The 21,478-nt window shown below is 39.1% G+C and overlaps 1 protein-coding gene across 3 annotated transcripts in view; it reads left to right on the top strand.

Moving 5' to 3' along the window:
- The first annotated feature begins 545 nt into the window (after positions 1–545).
- The window catches only part of dop1b (DOP1 leucine zipper like protein B), a 36,331-nt gene continuing 15,398 nt past the window's right edge, over positions 546–21,478 (top strand). The window contains exons 1-8 of one of the 3 annotated variants that reach the window (XM_086265903.1): positions 546–842; positions 16,469–16,646; positions 17,087–17,268; positions 17,353–17,523; positions 18,725–18,914; positions 19,030–19,128; positions 19,771–19,894; positions 20,002–20,111. In XM_086265903.1, the coding sequence (XP_086122029.1) occupies positions 16,509–16,646; positions 17,087–17,268; positions 17,353–17,523; positions 18,725–18,914; positions 19,030–19,128; positions 19,771–19,894; positions 20,002–20,111 (1,014 nt within the window). In that variant the 5' untranslated portion in view covers positions 546–842; positions 16,469–16,508. Of the gene's footprint in view, positions 843–12,143; positions 12,629–16,468; positions 16,647–17,086; positions 17,269–17,352; positions 17,524–18,724; positions 18,915–19,029; positions 19,129–19,770; positions 19,895–20,001; positions 20,112–21,478 lie in introns of those variants that run through there. The other 2 variants (XM_086265904.1, XM_086265902.1) reach the window with 2 other exon arrangements.

Below are 21,478 nucleotides of genomic sequence, written 5' to 3'. Positions count from 1 at the left end.
GTGTGCATGTGAAGTAGGTGTGTGCATTAATGTTACCGCTTGCAAATATTTGCATGCTCCGATTCTTCAGTGTGTGTATGTTGCATAGTGTAGATAGTGTTAGAAGAGGCTTGCAGTGCAAGTTAAAACACTCACTATAATCAACCGCACAGCTTGGGTTCTGTTAAAACAGCTGGCACTACTACTGAGCAAATAATATAAAGAATGTACCAGAAGGTTGTAGAGCATAACAATATTATAACAATAATAATCCAAAAGATATTGCTGTAATCAGGCATATTGCCCTGACCATGATAATAACCGTCAACAGCCTCAGCAGACAGATAAGAATATGATTCTACTGGTTGAGTTTCAACAAAACATCCTGCACGGCAGACACAGTTCTGCATACTACGAAGGGAGGGAAACGGAGTAAATTTCCACTCACTCTGCTCTCGCAGATATCTTGGAAAATTCCATTTCGTGAAAGACTACATTTCCCAGCAGGCATTGCGCCTCTTTCGGTTGCGTTTTTGTTGCGCGACACTATGTTGCGGTGTGTTTCGATTTCACCAGGAAGTGGGAATTGATTGACTTTTGTGAGCGCGTGTGTGTTTTTGTTTGTTGTTGTTTTATTTTTAAATTTAATCTATTTTGGACTTTAAACTTTTTTATTTTGCTGGTAAAACCTAGTTATATTCCCTACCAGACTATGGCCTGAGCGCTTAATTGCTAGAGAGGGGCTCCTTTTCCCCTTTTTTCCTTAGTTACAGTCTTAAGTCAGATGGGAGACTAATAGTAAATTATTTGCCTCAAGGTTTTTGTACCCAGTAAGCATCATTGATTGAAGAGATGAGGAAGAGGTAGGAAACTTTATTGCAGTAAACTAACATGTGTATGGATGAATGAATGATTTTTGTTGTTGTTATTGTTTTTATCCCTGTCTAAATTATTTGCGTTTTACATCATATCTCTATAACGTCCTAGAAGAAATCACATAGTGGAATAAATACACCCGCCCTCTACTTAATTAGGTATTCCTTGCCAGTACTGCATTCAGCCCCTTTTTGGCTTCAGAACTGCTTTTCTTCTGTGTGGCATGGATTATATAAGGTGCTAGAAACACATTGGTTTGGGATTTGGTGACTGTGGAGGCTATTTGAATATAGAACATTTATTTTCGTGTTCAAGAAAACTGGTATGAGATGATTTGACCTTTGTGATATGGTGTGATTTCCTGTTGGGAGCGGACATGAGAAGATGAGTACAATGTGGTCATAAAGGGATGGACATTCTCAAAATACTCAAATAGGCTGTGGTGTTTAAATGAGGCTTAGTTGTTACTTTGGGACCTAAAGTGTGCCAAGAAAATATCCCCCACACCATTACACCACCAGCAGCTGATGCCGATGCTTTGCTTGAACTTCAATAAATACAGAATTTTGGAAGTTTGTATACTCAAATAAGCCTTTTTATTAATCCACCCCACTCGAAACATTAAAATCTATTCAGAGAGCAGTGAAAGTGTCTGCACTTTGATCTTACAATTCTTTAACCTTTGACCTACATATTAGATTTTCTTTTCCTCTCTTCACTTTTAGTGTCCTTTATTTTCTGTTGTTTTGAATTGCTTTATCTACATTTTCCCACGAAAAGCACCTCCGAACTGTCCCAAAACATTTTTGTTTGAAATACCAATATGATTTTTTTAATTTATTTATGCCAAAATAATGCAACCCAGTGTCATGTGTTGAATGAGTAATCCTTTACAAGCCTCTCCCAAGAGATCTGAAAAGACTTTGAGTTTCCAGTGTACACCGGCCGTTCTGTATTGCTTCATCGTCGCAGTCATAAAACCTGTGGTGTTGATCGGAATTAGATTGAACAGCTGCGAATGGGGGGGGATTAAACAAACTGACAATTTTGGTTCTGGCCTGTTGGTTGTGAGGTTATTTATAAACAGGCTTTTATGCCTTGAAGTGGTTTAATTGCTTAGGATGAGTGCTGAACCCGAAAATAACAGCCTGGTCAGTTGCCCATTAAAGTGCATGTTTTAATCACTATATTTCAACACATTTTCAGGTCAAAGAACAGTAGGTGTGCAATGTAGTGGGTAGTCTGTTATATGAACAGTAGTTACATTTTTATTGTGTGCTTTTTTTAGATTCTATATCAGTAGTAATTTTACAACATTTGTCCTTCTCGTCGTGGCAGTTTAAATCACAAAGAGTGACAATGCGATCATAGATTACAATTTTTACTTAAACCTGAGATCAATTAATGTGAAATTAATATAGAAATGACTATAAATAGACTACAAATAAATACTAGTTTGTTATTTTTGCCATCTATTAGAAGGAGCCTCAGCCTAGCAATAGTAAGACAATTTTGTTTCACTTGAATAAGACTTGATGCAGAGCTTGAAGTCAGCATGCAGATCGATCAAACACAGAAAAGGCTCACTGCACTTAACAGCACATCTGTGCACACAGACAAAAGAAGAAGATACACTCTTCACTTTGCAAGCCTTCCACATTTAAAAGCCAAATGAGATTGCAATTATCTAGATATTGTTATACAAGACAGGCGTTACAGATGGAGAGTAGCAAGACACTTTACAGTCCCAGTTATTTAGTGGTTGTTCCTGCACTGTAGGTTTGACTTCCTAGTATTGTTGGATTAGTGCTGAAGGTTAGAAGTATATGTGTACACTATTTTCCAACAGCCATTTTAAAAACTTGTTAAAAAAACAAAAACTATCCCGCCTAACTGGTTTGATATGACTCACACTGCAGTGCGTTAACATTGTTGTTCATTCTATCCACGCATTGCTGCCCTACCTCATTCAATGTTCAAGCAAAATAGAGGAAATGTTAGCGGGAGAACTGGGGTGCAGAATAACTCACGTTCACACCAGTAATAAGCATTCGGTAAACAGGTGACTTTGGGAGATTGTGCTGGATCGTTACAGCTGTGAATACTTTCTTTATTAACCCAAAAAGGTATTTTTGGGAAAACCTCTGGTGTCTCGTGTAGTCTAGGTCACTCGAATTTGTTGTTAGTACCAACCCTGCATATTAAGAGAAATGTAGGACACAATATCCAAGGAAAAGTCCTTCGTCTGGCAGGTGCCTATAAATAAGGTTGACGCTGTTCATCTCAGCAGCTGCTGTATTGTTTTAATTCACGGTCAAAGTCCTAACAAATGTTAACTTAGGAGTTAAAGTGTAATCGTAAGGAACTCAGCACTGTGATGTGACAATAAAAAGTCATTCGATTTGATTTGACTGAGGCTGGTACTTTCTAAGTTTGTTTTCAGGGTTTTCTTATAATATCTTTCTTTGGATTCTTCTAAGAAAGACAAACCACAGATCTCTTTTGCAGAAGGCACCTGTATCTTGGGTGTGGTATGTGGAAGTATTGTATGTGTAAAATGTTAGTTCAGTTAGTCAAGATCACAGAGACGTGTCTGCTATCAGAATGACTAACATTTTCTCAGAAATATCCAGACTGGTCGACTCCCAAAGAAAGCCAGGTGTACTGGAAGGACCACACGTTGCACTGTTTACTATCATGTTGCACACCTCACTATGTAACTTTGTTGGATACTTTTTCTTTTGCTGGCAATCCAAGAGCTGATAAACAGTCCTTTTCTGAAAAAAAAACCACAACAAAAACAAACAATAAAGTTCTATTTTATGTTTTTTTTTTCTATTGTGTTCTATTCTGTTTAAATCTATTGTGTAGTTGTGGAGCCACCTTGAGGCCAAGGAGCACAGAAATGTGCCATTTGGGATAGTTCATCCATAGCAGATGTAGTATCAGTTAAGATGAAATTACACAATGTATGTGAGATTTTAACAGCGTATTAATGAGAAACCAGTCATCAGTGAAACAGAACGTGAGGGCAGGAAACAGACAGGAAAAAGAAAAGAGAGGCAGAAGACTAACAAGAAGAATAAATCAAATCTTTCCCCTCCTCTTTGTCCAACTTTGTTGTGTCTGATCATAAATACTGTAGCACAACTTTTGTGTTTAGAGTGTAAACATAGCTATAGGATCCGTGCTTTTGTCTTAAAGCATGTTTGAGTTAAATTAGCTAACTTGGCTCACAAATTTAAAACCTGGAAGCATTCAGAGAGCATCAGAACTACAAAAGCTAAATGGTCCAGTTTAGAAAGTATTCATTATGAACTTTAATATGCGTCTGCATTTATGTCCATAGTAACAGAGATCTTCAAGCTTCCACACTACAGTAGCATTAGTACTAATGAATTCATTAGTTAAAGAGCAGTCAAAGGTTTGTGCACAAAACTTGTAAGACACACAAAACCTCATTAACTTGGTAGGCCTGTTATTCTACAGTGGGTGTTTCTAGGCTTGACTAGATATCTAAAATGAAGTTAACTGTTATTAATAGTTACCAGTTAAGGGGATCCACAAGAGATTCAGAGGACTAAGAACAACTGCAAGCCTACTGAGCAGAAAGCCAACACAAAGTTACCCAAGTGACTGCAAAGCAAATGCAGGAATGTTCAGGAGGGCTGGCGAAGGCTGCACAATGGGGATGTATGTCGAGGAGGAAAGGAAACTTTCTCTGCGGCCTCCTCGCAAAAGTCAGTGTCTGAAGCGTTCACAACAATAATGAGCCAGAGTCGTTTTGGAAACAAGTGCTGTTGACAGATAAAGTTCAAATTGAGCTCTTTGAGAGTCATGAAAGATATGTTTAGAGAAAGAAGGAACAGCATTTGTTGATAGTAGCATCATGAACACTAGTAAGCATGGGGGTGGAAATACTATGTTTTTAATGCAGGGTGAATCCTAAAGCAGGACAATGACCCAAAATGCAAAACTCAAAATCCATGAGAAGGAGCTTCAAGAAACATTGCTGAAGCTTTCCAAACAGCCCTCGTGGTCCCCTGAATTGAACGTCCTCAGAAATCTTTGTGTTAAAAATAGCCTGGCGAATTCTCAGGACTTGGCATGAACTGTGTGTACAAAGCAAATAAGATGTTTATCACTCACTGATCCATTTTTGGGGCACGGTGAGCAAGCACTTCCCAATACTGGAATTTCTCACTCGACCCATATAAATCTTTTCTATTATTAGACATAGTCTCCAAATCTAGTGATTATTGATAACATGCCACTCACTGGTATTCACATAACATGAAAAAAGGAGCTTCCGATTTCCGATTTACATGATGTTCCTCTTATTCAGACACACTGTACAAGTAATTGTGATGATAAGATATGCTTTATTTCAACTAACTTTAAACTGAAAATATATTTATATATAATTTTTCGTCATGAGGCAACCACGATCACAAATGACAAGAGGAAATTGTGGGTGTCATATTTGAAAAACCATAAAAACTATTTTATTCTGTGTCCCAGCATCAGTGTAAACTGTGAACCATCTGAAGCAAAGAATGGTCAGCATGCATCTATTTATAGCTCGCTGTATTAGAAGGAAGAATCTGTGTCTTCTTCTTCTTTCAGCTGCGCTCTTTAGGGCTTGCCACAGCGGATCATTTACCTCCATTTCACTCTTTCCCAGCATCCTCCTCTGTCACATCAAGCATGTCCTCCCCCATATCCATGAATCTTGTGCTCTTCTTCTTTTCTTCTTGCCTGGCAGCTCCATCTTCAACATCCTTCACACAGCGTATCCACTATTCCTCCTCTGCATATCTCCTAACCCATCCTGAGCTGTACCTCTGATGTTCTCATCTCTAATCCTTCCCAGTCACTCCCAATGAAAATAAGATGGTCTTATACCATCTTTAAACTCTTGCTGACATCTTTCTGTCACAAATCACCCCAGGTGTTTAAACTTCACCACCTCTACGCCTTCTGTGTTCATCCTCCAGACCTTGCCTAAGCAATACAATGTAACAACATTTTTTTGGCAAAAATAAGCACATTTAAATTATCATTATTATTTCAAATAGTGTAAAACTTCTTCTTTTCTACATCGTGAGGGATATTACTGAAAAAATATATCCCCAAAACCTGTAAGAAATGATAGAAGTGTATCTGCTTTAAATGTATTTTATTTAACGTTTACATGAGAAAGAATAAAGTCTACACGGTGATGATTACATCCTTGAACTTTCACACACATCAGGCCACATAGTTAAAGTTGAGGTTTTACTGCATGCGTGTAGACGCGTTCAGGCCTGGATTCTTATCAGATGTTGCCCAATGGACTTACAAGTCATCTCCTGCCATGTGACATCAGAGAAAATCTGTTGTCCTGTATGAGATGTGTAGATGTTTGTCAAATAAGACAGCCACTTTCAGGCTCTGGACTGTAATCACATATGTGAAGTTTAGGACAGAGAGTACATGAAGCACTGTATGAAGCCTAACTTATTTGATTCAATGAAAGTCACATTCTTTTGTAAGTAGCCTGGAGACATGTTTGTGTAATCTCAACTGAACTTAAAACACATCAGATTTCCTGTACAGATAAGACAGCCAAAAAGGAGTCTATCAAACAAATAGCAAATGGCCAAAACGGAAGAAAAAATTGCACAAAAATGACAAAGCAACTGACTTTTTGTGAAACATCTGCCTACCAAATTGTGACACATGGAGGTATAACTAATGGGGCTGCTAACATTTTTAGTTTTATAAATACATTGAATTTCTTCAAACTTGAACCACTCTTAAGTGCACAAGAAGGCATTCTCATTACAACTGTGCCCGATTACAGCGGCTCACACATATTTAAAAACCCTGATTAGAATAATCCAAACTCTTGTCTTTCTGTGAAAGTACAAGATTTTTGTAGCTTTTGTTAAAAACTTGGGACGTCAGAGATAGACAAGCACCACACGCTGCACTATGTCACACTCATGTTGTATGTCTCATGTTTCAATTTTCTAATATGAGGAAACTGTAGTATTTAAAATGCTTCACTTGTACTTCTGCTTGAAGCATTGTCATGGTCTTTAAGTAAGGTGACAGCTGGATTAGCGGGAGTTTAAAAAAGAAGATATCTACAGTTACAAGAGCTCCATCTACAGACGTAAACTCGATTTCGCAGGTTTCAATGCGTGGAAGCATCTGCAAAAGCAGTGCCATTATATAACTGCACAAGTCGCAGTTAAGACTTATTATGCAATATATAATACTTCAATTTTATGAATTGGTGCATTTGTCCAGTAAGATGGGGGGGTTGTCTTGATCTAACAGCTATAAAATGAACATAGAAAGGTCTTAAATTTGGTCTGAGAGGCTAGCGCAGATTCATGTGTAGTGTGGAGATATAACTCAGTCTGTGTTGAAATAATATTGGATTGTAAGTTATAGCCTACTCCTCTTATCTGGAAAAACTTTTTCAAATGACATTAAAGCAACAATAATAACAATAATAATAATAATGCTTGACACGTACCTTGGCAAGTGAAAGTCACGTTTAAGATGACACTCAGAAACCTCAGATTGCTTGTTTATGAAAATATATAGTTTGATTTTGTGGTTTGGAACAGGCATTTGAAAAACTATAACTTCTAAAAATTGATATATCAGCATATTACCAGTAACTACAATGTCATGTCTTATAAAAGGGCACGTCAGAGTGACAGTGAGCCTGCATGCAATAACAAAACCCTTAAATCACAGCTTCAGCCACCATTCATTATACAGACGCCTGTTCTGCTTCTGCTGTAAGAGATCAAAATGTTTTCTGTGAAAAGAGCCTATGTCAGGGTCATGGCACCTACATGGAATATAACATTAGTTATATTTACTGTTATAAATTAAAAGCAAGGTAATAATGTAGCTGGATATACAGTGACTTGCAAAAGTATTCAGCCCCCTTGAACTTTTCCACATTTTGTCACATTACAGCCACAAACATGAATCAATTTTATTGGAATTACATGTGAAAGACCAACACAAAGTGGTGTACACGTGAGAAGTGGAACGAAAATCATACATGATTCCAAACATTTTTGACAAATAAATAACTGTGGGGTGTGCGTAATTATTCAGCCCCCTGAGTCAATACTTTGTAGAACCACCTTTTGCTGCAATTATAGCTGCCAGTCTTTTAGGGTCTGTCTCTACCAGCTTTGCACATCTAGAGACTGACATTCTTGCCCATTCTTCTTTGCAAAACAGCTCCAGCTCAGTCAGATTAGATGGACAGCGTTTGTGAACAGCAGTTTTCAGATCTTGCCACAGATTGGATTTAGATCTGGACTTTGACTGGGCCATTCTAACACATGGATATGTTTTGTTTTAAACCGTTCCATTGTTGCTCTGGCTTTATGTTTAGGGTCGTTGTCCTGCTGGAAGGTGAACCTCCGCCCCAGTCTCAAGTCTTTTGCAGACTCCAAGAGGTTTTCTTCCAAGATTGCCCTGTATTTGGCTCCATCCATCTTCCCATCAACTCTGACCAGCTTCCCTGTCCCTGCTGAAGAGAAGCACCCCCAGAGCCTGATGCTGCCACCATCATATTTGACAGTGGGGATGGTGTGTTCAGAGTGATGTGCAGTGTTAGTTTTCTGCCACACATAGCGTTTTGTATTTTGGCCAAAAAGTTCCATGTTGGTCTCATCTGACCAGAGCACCTTCTTCCACATGTTTGCTGTGTCCCCCACATGGCTTGTGGAAAACTGCAAACAGGACTTCTTATGGTTTGCTGTTAACAATGGCTTTCTTCTTGCCACTCTTCCATAAAGGCCAACTTTGTGCAGTGCACGACTAATAGTTGTCCTATGGACAGATTCCCCCACCTGAGCTGTGGATCTCTGCAGCTCGTTCAGAGTCACCATGGGCCTCTTGGCTGCATGTCTGATCAGCGCTCTCCTTGTTCGGCCTGTGAGTTTAGGTGGACGGCCTTGTCTTGGTAGGTTTACAGTTGTGCCATACTCCTTCCATTTCTTGAACAGTGCTCCGTAGGATGTTCAAGGCTTGGGAAATCTTTTTGTAGCCTAAGCCTGCTTTAAATTTCTCATTAACTTTATCCCTGACCTGTCTGGTGTGTTCTTTGGACTTCATGGTGTCATTGCTCCCAATATTCTCTTAGACAACCTCTGAGGCCTCACAGAGCAGCTGTATTTGTACTGACATTAGATCACACACAGGTGCACTCTATTTATTCATTAGCACTCATCAGGCAATGTCTATGGGCAACTGACTGCACTCAGACCAAAGGGGGCTGAATAATTACGCAAAACCCACTTTGCAGTTATTTATTTGTAAAAAATGTTTGGAATCATGTATGATTTTCGTTCCACTTCTCACGTTTACACCACTTTGTATTGGTCTTTCATGTGGAATTCCAATAAAATTGATTCATGTTTGTGGCTGTAATGTGACAAAATGTGGAAAGTTCAAGGGGGCCGAATACTTTTGCAAGCCACTGTATATTGGTGTTTGTGACAGTTCATAATAATAAAATAAAAGTCCCTAGCAGGGAACTTTTATTTTAATATTTTTTTCTATTTGTAAAATAGCTCAGCTTTTATCAGCTTTCACTACATTTCAACATGAAAATGTCCTTTGCACAACACTGAATTTGAAACAATCAAAACATAACATAGAAAGCAGTGCTTACAGAAAAGATGCAAAAACAGAAAAGAAAAGCACTACTTACGAACTCACGACAGTAATCATTAGAACCTGGATCTGATCTGTATACTGTATTACTGGGCTGTCTGAGATACTCTGATATCAGCATCTTCGTTTGTTTTGTTTTTTCCAGGATATAACACAAAAAAACACAAAGTGTCCAACATATCTTGCACTGACCCCGTTGCATCCAGTACAGTAGCACCATATCTGAACAGATGGTGGTGCATGTTGTGTCTTCTTGATGAATTACCAGCTAATTTGGTGAATATATTTATGGAAAGTTAGTAAACAAAATCTCTTCTGTAAAACTAGGATAATGAATGTACTGTGTGGAAAGTAAGCACCAACGTTGTGCCTGCTCCAGAGTATTCTGTGTATAAGAAATAAAATATTTTTTTGTTGTTTACAGTACTCATGTGTTTTAGAATGCTTAATTTGCAGTAATCTTACTATTAATAATGTATTTGTACTATCTGGGAACACGTTCCAACATGAATGAAACTATCTCCTGTTTCCTTTTACTAATTATGTTCGGCAGGTAGGAGAAAAGATAAGGAGTTAGAAAAAAGAGTGTGAATGATGTTCTTCCTGTTGAAACTACAATGTGCAGAAATTGGACTACAAAACGCACATCTCAGTTCACCACAACATGTTCTTGCCCTCCTGTTTTATGTCACTTATGTAAACTAGGAACAGTCCAAAAAAAGCGTTTACTACAAAGTTTGGAATGTTAAAGGAGAAGGCGCGTGGGGTTTTTTGTTTATTGTTAAAAACACTGGATTTAATAAAGGGGCACTGTGTCAGTTGTGTGACTGAAAGTTGTGGACAGGGATATTTTTGTTGCTGGACTTGTGGATTATTTAGTTCTATGTGTTTTTCTTGCAAGAGGAGAATATTCAAATGAACTGTGCAACTGTAATTTATTACAGTATGAAACATGCAATTTACTGTAAATTGCGCGAAACGTGATGCTTAAAAATAGCATGTCTTGTGAATCTGGTGGTTGTGATAGTTGCTACTAGGCGTGTTTGTTTGTATTTGAAGGACTTTTATTATTAAGACATTTAAACATTTTGGGTTTGGAGATGCATTTCTGGATATGATGACTATGTTATACACTGATATTATAATAGTTGTGTTTCCCTTTCAAGGCACATGTCCCAGGTTCAGGGTGGAAAGAGGCATCAGGCGGGGCTGCAGCATCTCGCCTCTTTTATTCATTGTAGCCATTGAATTCCTTGCTATTACTGTCATAAATTCAAACATCAAAGGATTAGACATAAATAACCACAAATTAATTATAAGTCAGCTTGCCAATGATACAACAAACTTTCTAAAAAATAAAGAACAAATTCCATTGGTATTATTGATACAATAAAGATCTTTTCTGATGCTTCTGGACTACGCCTGAACCTGGACAAATGTGAACTCATGAGTATCCATACTTGTTCTCACTCTTCTTTGTATGATACACCTGTCAAAAATGAGATCAAATATCTTGGAATTTGGTTAACTAAATGCATGGCTGATAGTGAAAAAAAGAATATTCAGAACACAATTGACAAATGCAAAAAAAACCTTTGAACCATTGGCTACAGAGAGATTTAACGTTGTTCAGAAGGACAATGTTAACCAAGGTTGAATCTTTGTCCTGATTAATCTATCCAGCTTATTCCCTAGTCATCTCACCAAGGATTGTAAAAGACATCAATAAGGTGAATTTTAATTTCATATGGAAAAATAAACATCACTTAATCAGTAACAGGGACTTGATAAAAGATTATGAAGAGGGGGGTTTAAAAGCAATCGATTGTGAAAAAATGACTGGCGTGTTAAAGATTAATTGGCTCTGATCTTTCTTAAAAAAATGATGAGATCTGGTTCTTGATACCATCTTATTTTCAACAAAGTTGGGGATATCCAATTTCTATTAGTATGTGATTTTGAAATTTCTAAACTGCCCATAAAACTCTCCAAATTTCATCAACAAGTTTTGTTAAATTGGAAATTAATGTTTAAACATAACTTTAGTGCCCACAATGTTCCATTGTGGAATAATAGGGTGATATTGAATCGAGGGAAATCTATGTTTGTGGAAGAATGGATGACAAAACAAATTTGGTCTGCGACACATATAATGGATGAAAATGGAGATATACTTGAATTAAACAGGTTTAAATTTGTGTCAGACAACTGTTATATTTGTAAAACAACAAAGCAACAGAGCGCATGTTTTATGGGCGTGTGACTGTCCAAAATTTATGGAAATCTCTCCATGACCTCATATTGTCCGGTCTAGAAATATTGAATTTTGGTCTTTTCAAAATATTCAAATTGGAGTAATTCTTAAGGACAAAAATAGTGAGTTTTTAGCTAACAATCTCATTATTATAACAAAATATTACAGTCATAAATGCCAATATGCTAAATCCTGCTTTTAAAAACGAACTCTCCCTTTTGCGTAAATCTCTGAAGCTAATAAATAAGCCCCGCCACGCAGATACTTCCGGGTTACTTCACTCATTTAAGGAACCTTCATTAGCAATGCGGCCTAACCGAACGCACCCCGTGGTCAGATCTCTGACGGCGAGGTGAGAGGTTTGTAAACACTGCACATCCTGGAACATACCAAAGCAGAGGGGGAGTGATGACATTTCATTACCGTCTACATCTCAATTTCACAACTGCACAAAGTGTTTAGTTTATGCTTCTTTTAGCACACATTTTGTAGTGTATCGACTTTTCTTTAAGGCACCAAGAAGGCGAATATTTACATTTACCGACTACACTTTCCCGGCTCCCACCCTTTCTTCTTCTCTGTGAGGAAGTGAGCGTCTGGTGCTGGATCAGCTGATCAGCTATAGGAGATCCCCGCCCAGTTGCCAGAGTCAGCCCTGGTGCTCCGGGTATGGTTGTTTTCACACACACATCCTTTTTTTTTTCCTGTGAGCGGCTTTTGCCTGGAGGATGCACCATCAGGACCGGACTGTCTGCCGCTCGTGTCTGAGTGCTGTGAAGCGAGCGTGGCCCCGCGCATCTCGTGCTGCTTTTTCTGTCGGTGAGTCATTCATGCACCACGTAGCTAGCTGATTTTGTTTGCGGCGGGGTTCTTTGCTTTAACACTATGCGCTTTATTATTATAACCAAAGAAACCCTAACCAAAGAAAACAAATGTGATTTTCCTGTGACGTTAGGAAAAAATAGGAAAATTCTATTTTTAGGATTTTTATCTGCTTACCTATGGGGAAAAAACGTGTCTGACTACTCTTTAATATATTTCCTAGCCTGTAAGGTAGTGATAGTATCATGCAGGTTTTGGTCTGAAGTCGTGCTGTTACATAATCTGTAGGCTCTAATGCTACAGTGTACTTACAGGCTAAAGGCTGCTGCAGCCAACTGTTATTTGGCCACATTTCATGCTGCATCCACAGCCTCTTTCATCATCATCCTATGCGCCAGCACCGTCACGTTAAAGCCTGCTGTGGCCGTGTTGGTGGTGTTAGTCAGCTGACGGGGCTTGTTGTGTGCCTTGGAGCGTGCGTCCACCCTCAAAGCACACACACTCCTGTTTCTGTAGAAATGCACGGGTTTATCACACTTGCTGTTTTTGCCGATACTTACAATGAGGAAGTGAGAATTTAAACTTTGTTCTGCCCGGCCTGCACAATTTGGTTATCAAGCTGTCACTTGTAATTCTCCAGAATGCTTTTTTCCCCCCCAGTCGCTACACACACACATGCACACAGACACACACTCAGAGTATTTGCAGGCAGACGTATGACTAAAAACACGTTAAACTGGTCAAAGTGTTTAGAGTTATTTGTCTTCTAATTGAAACCCTTGTATATAAGTTCTGTTAGTGGGGAGAAAACCCCCCACTTTGAAACATATCAGCAGTCCAATCCACCCATGACAGGGAGGAAAGCCTGGATTTTACAAACAGTGCTGGTTTTGCAAGTAAGCCTTGATGAAAGACTGTCTAACCTCATAGTTGCTGTGGTGCTGGTCCGTAGGTCAAGAAAACTCTTTGTGAACAGAGCTAACATGTGTCACATGCACGTGTCATTGATCACACATACACACCCGTGCATGGATGCTCTGGGTATTTTTGAACCGGCTCTTCTTTAATATTCAATGCACATTACAGTTAAAACACACACACACACAAAAAGAAGATGTGACCTTTTTTTTTTTTTTTTAGATTAATACATGATCGGCCTGTATTTTCTAGTCACAGATGTGCACAATGATGCTTTTATGACCAGCAGTAAGAATCCGCACTACAGAAATGACGATGTCTGGGGTCATTTAGCAAACCTGGCACCACTGCAGGACACTTTATGTATTTAAAGCGTGTCACCACTTTTTGCATGACATTCGACTAATGTAAGATTCTATGCTGGGGGCACTTTGCATAATGTTTTAGCCATGCAGAGGGAGGGAATTGTGGGAATGCGCAAGGACAGTGCATTCCTGAATTCCATTCCACCAAGATGATCTAATGAACAGGTCGAATTACAGTTATTTGAAAAGTTTGAACAGGAAACGGAGTGACAGCAAGGTTCACATAGAAGAGGAAGAGTTTAAAAAACAAACAAACATTGAAGACCACAAAAAGCTCAGACGAGAAGCGCAGAAAATGGCTGCAGTGACTTCAGTCTTTTTAATACTCCATTCCACATATTTTTGTCACTGTTCCCAAATTACAGTACACAATAACATGTAGACGCTGGTTTGTGTTTGCATGTTCTCCCTCCACAGTCCAAACACTCTTATGTTAGGCTAACTGATGACTCTAAATTAGCTACAGATGTGAATATGGACAACAGAATGGTTGTCTGTCTCTGTGTTAGCCCTGTGGCTGAGTGGTGATCTATCAGGACCAATTTTGCGAAGGGGCTTCATGAGAAACTGGGACTATTGTGGAGGGCCACACTGATAAGGTGAGCTCATACACCCAGTTTCTCATGCGGCATCTTGGAAAAGATGGTGATTCCCCACCGTGCAACCCTGAATTGGATAAGATGAGGAGCATGGATGGATAGATGAATTCACCAGTTTCATCCAAGAGTATTTTTAAAGAGACCAAAAAAGGTTCAATTGAAAAATTTGGGTTTTGTTTGTTTTTTGCTGTTTAAAAAAGAAATGCATTTTTAGCTTTATTAAGCTAATTGTAAAAATCACCAACCAGGTTTTTTTTTTTCTTTGGAAGGCCAAAACTTAAGGATGACACCAATAATTGTATATGTAGGATAATGTTTACTCATTTTTCAAATCTACCAGCCAGTTAGCCTACACAGCTTTGTGGAGAGGCCTGTGTTTTTCTGTTTTGTCTGTTGTGTGTACTTTTTTCTTTTTAAATTTGCTAAATGTTCAAAGAAGAGCCTTTAAAAAGTTTTTATTCTTTATTTTCAGAAATTAAATGTAAATATGGGGCAGTGGGTTTATTTAATAGCCTAACAAAGTGAAGACTCTTTTGTCCAACAACGTGTAAAACACTTCACTGATCACAATGACGTGAAGAAAAGCCAAAATATAATATGCCCATATCCTCCTGAGAACCGAGGAAAGGGGAATCTTCCCATTGAACATTTTCTGTGATTTCCTTCCTCTTTGGAGCTAAAAGAAGCCACCCAAACACACGAGATATCAATGGAAAGCCCAGAGTGTCCTCTATTTAGTACATCAGGACTTAGTAGGGTGGCTCAAATAAGTCAAAAGATATAGACCAAAATCAAACGTCAATTACATAGGACATAAATGAGTAGGCTCGTTGTCAGGACGATATGAAAAAGCAAGGTCTCAGTTGATCACCGCCTCCTCTGGACATGAAATAACCTCAACTCTTTCACATCCTCACTCAGTCTAGAGCTGGGTTTGTCTATTTTTCACTGGTGTCCTAGGCAGAGTTGTATTGGTAGGCTTTAACATTTTGTCTTTTATTAGATTTGAATTCTTTCAATCAATTCCTAAATTTTTGTAGGTTATAAATTTGCCAAATGGCATGTGATTTTCCCCGTGAATGAACTGTCGTCCTGAGCATGTGCTCGGGACGGTGTTTACAGTGGTAAAGCCCTCTTAGATCAGCCACAGGGAGTCCAGATGCCCGTGCTTCTCTAATCCTGCCTTCCTGCTCCCCCACCCATTCCTTTGTTTAGCTATATTTGAATACATAATATGCACACGTATTCACAAGCAACTGTCTTTACCGCAAAAACAAAGCAGGTAATAACTGGGCTTTACCGGTGGAGCATTAATCAACTTAAGGGCCAGACATTTCCCTCAAAAGTTGGTGGAAACTGAAACACGGTTTCAGTGCATTTATTCAACCGGTGGTCCAAAATCAAACTCTTTAAAAAAAAAAAAAATCTTAATCTTCCTTTGTGTCTGCAGGCCACTGTTTGCTAGCAAGTTTTCTCTGCTGAACCTAAAAGCTAAGCGAGCTGCAATGTTGCCCCATTTCTTTAAATTGTTTTTAAATTATTTTTTTTTGCTTCCCAGAGGCCCAAAAATCAATTAATGCTGTTCTAAATTTTCCTGTAGACAAGAGAGATGCAAAGTGTATCTCTTTGTGTGTTTTTAAGCTCAGCTCTTTGCTTGTTTTTCTGCGGCTGTGCTCGCAGGGCTGCACAGTTCGTGTTAGAAAGAGTCCTCCTCCTCAGACTGAGAGACAGGTCAGACAGCCAAACACCGAGCAGTCATGAATGAGGGCATTTGTCTCCTTTGCCTCAGAGCTCGTGTATGTCAGTGAACAGAGCTAATTGGATAATTTTATTTGGAATAAACAAGCCTCAGAGGCTGAGGACATCCAGCAGGTTTCACACACATTTATGCTGCTACTGTTTTTTTGTTTTTTGAGTTTTTTCCCTCAAAAACTCTCATTTGCCATTTTTACCAGAGATATTATGCTGATGATGCTGGGATCAGACTAAAGTATCATGGATCCTGAGGAGTTGGAACTTCAGAATGACTACCGTTATCGTAGCTATGCGGCAGTCATCGAGAAAGCGCTGCGAAACTTCGAGTCTTCGAGTGAGTGGGCAGATCTCATCTCATCCCTGGGAAAGCTCAATAAGGTACAGTCTGAATGTGCAGAGATGACATGCTTTTAGCTCTTTTTTTCCATGTCTTCCTGGTGTTGACATTTTTGGTTCACCGCTGTTGCCTGTCTTTCAGTTCCCTATAGTTATGCATTAGTTCTCATTTCCCACATAAAAACTCTCCCTATGTATTTAACAGCTTTATAACTAGTAATAAATGAGCCACTGTCCTTTTTTTCAGTACAGCAAGATGTTGACTTTGGAGTGTCTGTGTGTGCCGATGTCGAACAGTTGGAATGCGAGGGAGAAATTTACCTGATTGATTTAAAACTGTAAATGACTTTAAGCACTGAAGTGTAATCTGTGGGGGGGTTTAGTTTAGTCGTCGTGTTTTGACAGGTTCTCACATTTCCTCTTAACGGTTTTTCGCCGTCATCTAAAGAGTTTTCTTATTATTTTCTCTGCATTTGAAACAGGCCCTACAGACTAATCTGCGATACTCCCTCCTGCCCAAGAGGCTGATCATAGGGAAGCGTCTGGCTCAGTGTTTACACCCGGCCCTGCCCAGCGGTGTACACCTCAAGGCTCTGGAGACCTATGAGGTCATTTTCAAAATCATTGGAACAAAATGGCTAGCCAAGGATCTGTTCATTTACAGGTAGAAAAACCAAACCTTTGATGCTTAAAGAAAAACAAAGAGTTCATAAGTTTACTTGAGCCTGTGTGTTTTTGTGCTTTTTAGTTCAGGATTGTTCCCACTTTTGGCCCACGCAGCCATGGCAGTAAAGCCCGTCCTGCTGACGCTGTATGAGCGTTACTATCTCCCTCTGCAGAAGGCTTTGCTGCCCAGTCTTCAGGCTTTCATAACAGGTCTCCTACCAGGCCTGGAGGAAGGACTGGAGGTCTACGACAGGTACGTAGCATAAAAAGCCAGTTTATTATGACTGAATTCCACGTATGCTGTTAGTACCTACAAGTTCACCAAATCCCAAGATGAAAGTAGAAATGCAAGACATCTCTTTGCACCTCTGAAGAAACAAAGACATTTGCATTTTCAGGGTTTTTCTTGGTGTTTGTTGTGCTACACATTTTGCTTTTAAAATGGAACAGCATGCATCTAACAAACAAGCCATCCAGATCTGGCCGCCGTGGCGAGCCCTGTGAATAAGGGAGGGGCTTTAGTATAATTCTGGTATTATTTATGAGATGCTATCAAATATTTTACAATTATACAGTTTTGAAAAAAATGAAAAAGAACCCCGTATATGATTTAAGTTTGGTTGTTGTTCCTTAGAAATTTGCCTCCATGTGCAGCTGATCACCGCTCCCAGCGCTCCTGCTACATTTGGATCACTGCCTGGAAGTTCCAGTCTGATCCCTCTTTAGGAACAAATTTGCAATTCATCCATCCTGCATCCTGTTCAGTTTTCTGGCCGCACCAACACAATCATCACTAACCACTCACAATTTTATATGGATACCTGTGACCCTCTCCTTTTCTGCAACGTGAGATTCAGGCTGAACGTGGTCACCGTCCCGATACAGTGGACCAAATCCAGCACGGGTCATGAAAAACAAATAAATAAATCTTTAGGTACTGATCCAAAAATGGCAGGAATGCTGAAAGTGGTGTATAAAAATTAAGTCATTCAAGTTTGCTGTTTATGCATGCCTTCATAACACGTTTGCTTCTCAGCTGACCTAATGCAGTAGAGCGAGTCCTCACTTTACCGTTTTTCTGTTTGCTCACTCAGACATGCATTGTCAACATTTCAGCTTTAGTCTAACCATAAATGCCTTTTTTATTGTTTGTTTTGCACTAATGTACACAGCACTGGATGTAGACAGGAAAAACAGTCAAAAATTATTCAGGACTTAACGTGCGGCAAAAGTTTCACAAGTGAAAATTATGTTGTGAGTCACTGGGCTCCACAGGACCGTGTCCTGACTAATCATTCTTTCTATACTCAGTCAGTGGATATCATTGGTCAGCACTGACAACAACACTGACGTGACATCACTGACGGCAATGTAGAAATATAGATTTATAAATGTGCGTGTTGCTTTGTGCGTGTCACTGAGTCATCTCCACTTTGTGCCCTTCTGCTGTTAAGGACCGATGCTCTGCTGGTCAAGTTGTCACTGCTCGTGGGTCAGCAGGTCTTCTATGGTGCCCTGTGGGGGAGCATGCTGGTCACCCCTATGGTGCGGCTGCCTGCCTCCGTCTTTATAGTCACACATTTTGACCGAATGGCCTCACTGAGCCAACAAGCGTACATGCTAGGCTACGATCAGCGCGTAGTGGTGAGTGCCTCTGCACATGAAATCCTTACTTATGGGAACAATTCATGTCACTTTTCTTCCCTTTTGTTTTTTACAATTCATGCTATCGAATGTCTGAACTTCTTTCTGTTTACAGGTGAAGTCACTTTGTCTATCTCTGCAAGATTCAAATGCCTTGGTGCAGAGGAACACACTTGAAATCCTGCTCTACTTTTTCCCATTTGCAACATGCCTGGTAGGCACTCCTTGTGTTTTCTTTTGTTTTTTTACTTTATATCTTTAACACTAAGCAAACTAAGTGCATTTATTATCCTAATCTAAGACCCGTTTCCAGTTTTATGTCCAAAGAAAACAATTTGTTTATAACCAGTCTTGTTTCTATTCATTATCACAGCATTTTGTGCACCGGTGCTTAACAGTCTGGTGAGACGGTCAGTTAATCCAGTTATCTAAACACAGCAAGCACGCGTCTGTGTCGTATTCATTCTCCGTTCACTTGTGGAAAAAGTCCATCGGATGTTGGCATTTTAGTGCTTTATTTTTCCTAACAAATAATTAAGTTGAAATAATTGAGTTAAACTGTAAAACATGATACTCTTTGTGCTCATGATCCAGCATTGGCTGAAAATTTCAAGCATTGCAATCAATGAATGTTTTCATGATCAACACAAATGTAAGGCAAAAACAAATATATTCGATTTGGGGTTGGGCAGTGGGGGGCGGCAGTGTGAATTGCACCCTTTCAACTTTTCAGACTCTCAAATCAAAGACGGACTATACCAAAACACATGTATCATGTTTATGGTAATACTGTTATAGTATTAGGACTTTTTTTGTTGTTACTCGGCTAACTGTGCATCTTCCTGTTGTTGGCTAGAACCCAGCAGAGCCCACCATTGCTTTGAGCTTTGAAGACATGATCACAGTCGTCTCTGCAGCCTCACTCACGCTGCTCAGAAGAGACATGTCCCTCAACAGACGCCTCTACGCCTGGCTTCTAGGTCCTTGTCATCAGAATATACCAGAGTGAAAATTCATACGTACCACCGTTTGGCAAAATTGTCTGGTTCACTTACACTTCTCATCTATATATGCGTGTCGTTTCCAGGGACGGATATAAAAGGAGGAATGGTGGCTCCACATCCCGAGCTCTCCACCACCATGGAGGAGCATACGGCATTTTACTTCAGCACCTACTCCAGGGATTTCCTTGTGAAGGTAGCTAATGTATTTAATAGCAAATAGGCAGAGAAAAAACATCAAGAATACACAAAAACATATTGTATGCATGTTTGCTTTTTAGTTTAAACATCAAGTATATGTTTCTGAATCAAGTAGCTGGTTTTCTTAACCTAAAGGTTGGGGGTAAACAAAAAGAAACAGGTGATGTGGATGTTTCAACCATATCACAAATTACATCTAACCATCACTGACTGGCCTGTTAGATCTTGTGTTAAACAGTTTTTTATGGAGTCAGTCCTCCACATAACTTCTGTTTAACTAACTGCATTAAAGCAGATGTGTAGTGTATTTACCAAAACTGTAAAATGACCATAAATGAGAAGAAGTTGCTCATGAGAGTGAAGTAAAAATGAGTACGAGTGGCTGGTTGACTGTTTTATGGAGATTTAGTAGTTTCAAATTGCTTCTGCTGGTACACCGCAGAGATTCCTGTAGTGAAACTTGGAGCAAAGTTGTTTTTTGCATGTGTTGAAGGTCTCACTCGGTGTGATTTCCCCTTAGCCTGATGTATAGTACTAATAAAGTCACGAGCCACCCCTCACTTCTTTATATTTTGGTAGGAAAATGAGAAGTGGGTGCAGTTATTTATTGAAGCATGTGCAACCATACATGGAAATATAGTAAAATATAAAGGACAAAAATTGACTGTGTACAATGAGCTTGAAAGGCAGTTTGTTTGTTTTTTCATCACTGTTTTAAGCAGTTCTTGGGAATTGCTTTTACAGTCAAAGCAAAATATCAAGAAATGGGGCTGACTCAAGACTTTTGCACATTCATGTACATGTACTTGCCTGTGCTTATTTTTATCTTCCATTGGAACAAATTAATGATATTAATTAACAATGTGAATAATAATAATAATACTTAAATAAAAAAAATATGATTCATCATAAAAAAAAAATTAGCAAGCACTTAAGGTTCTGTGACAGTAGATTGATCACCAGACCTCTTTCCCGAAGCAACAGACTACTACAGTACTAAACTTCAGCTGAGGTCAGTGTTACAACTGAGACTGAAACTGTGTTGGAGTTTTCACCACTGAAAGGAAGGCAGGAGTCCATCATCTAAACAGACCGTTTTCTTAGTCTGACAAGTAGGATTGCATTGTAGTGGCCTTTTTGTGTTTTTCTGGTTATGCATTTTAAGATTATTTTGCATTAAATATTGAAGCTAAGTGGGACATCTGCTCATGCTGTGGTTTGTGGTTTGTGAGACGGTGAATACTTAGAAGTAAAAATAGCATTTACACATTTGTCGCATCTTTCACTGCATCCCATGTGTTCTCAAGAGGAATGGAACTAAAGGAGGATACTGAGAATATTAAGCAGTGTAACTTATTCAAT

Source organism: Aulonocara sp. 'chitande type north' Nkhata Bay, linkage group LG16 (assembly GCF_057382095.1).
Source record: "Aulonocara sp. 'chitande type north' Nkhata Bay isolate Kocher_YH1m ecotype deep benthic linkage group LG16, A_spYH_male_GT1.1, whole genome shotgun sequence".
NCBI classification, from domain to species: Eukaryota; Metazoa; Chordata; class Actinopteri; order Cichliformes; family Cichlidae; genus Aulonocara; species Aulonocara sp. 'chitande type north' Nkhata Bay.
The sequence above is the reverse complement of the archived record's forward strand: the minus strand, read 5'-3'. Positions and strand labels throughout refer to the sequence as shown.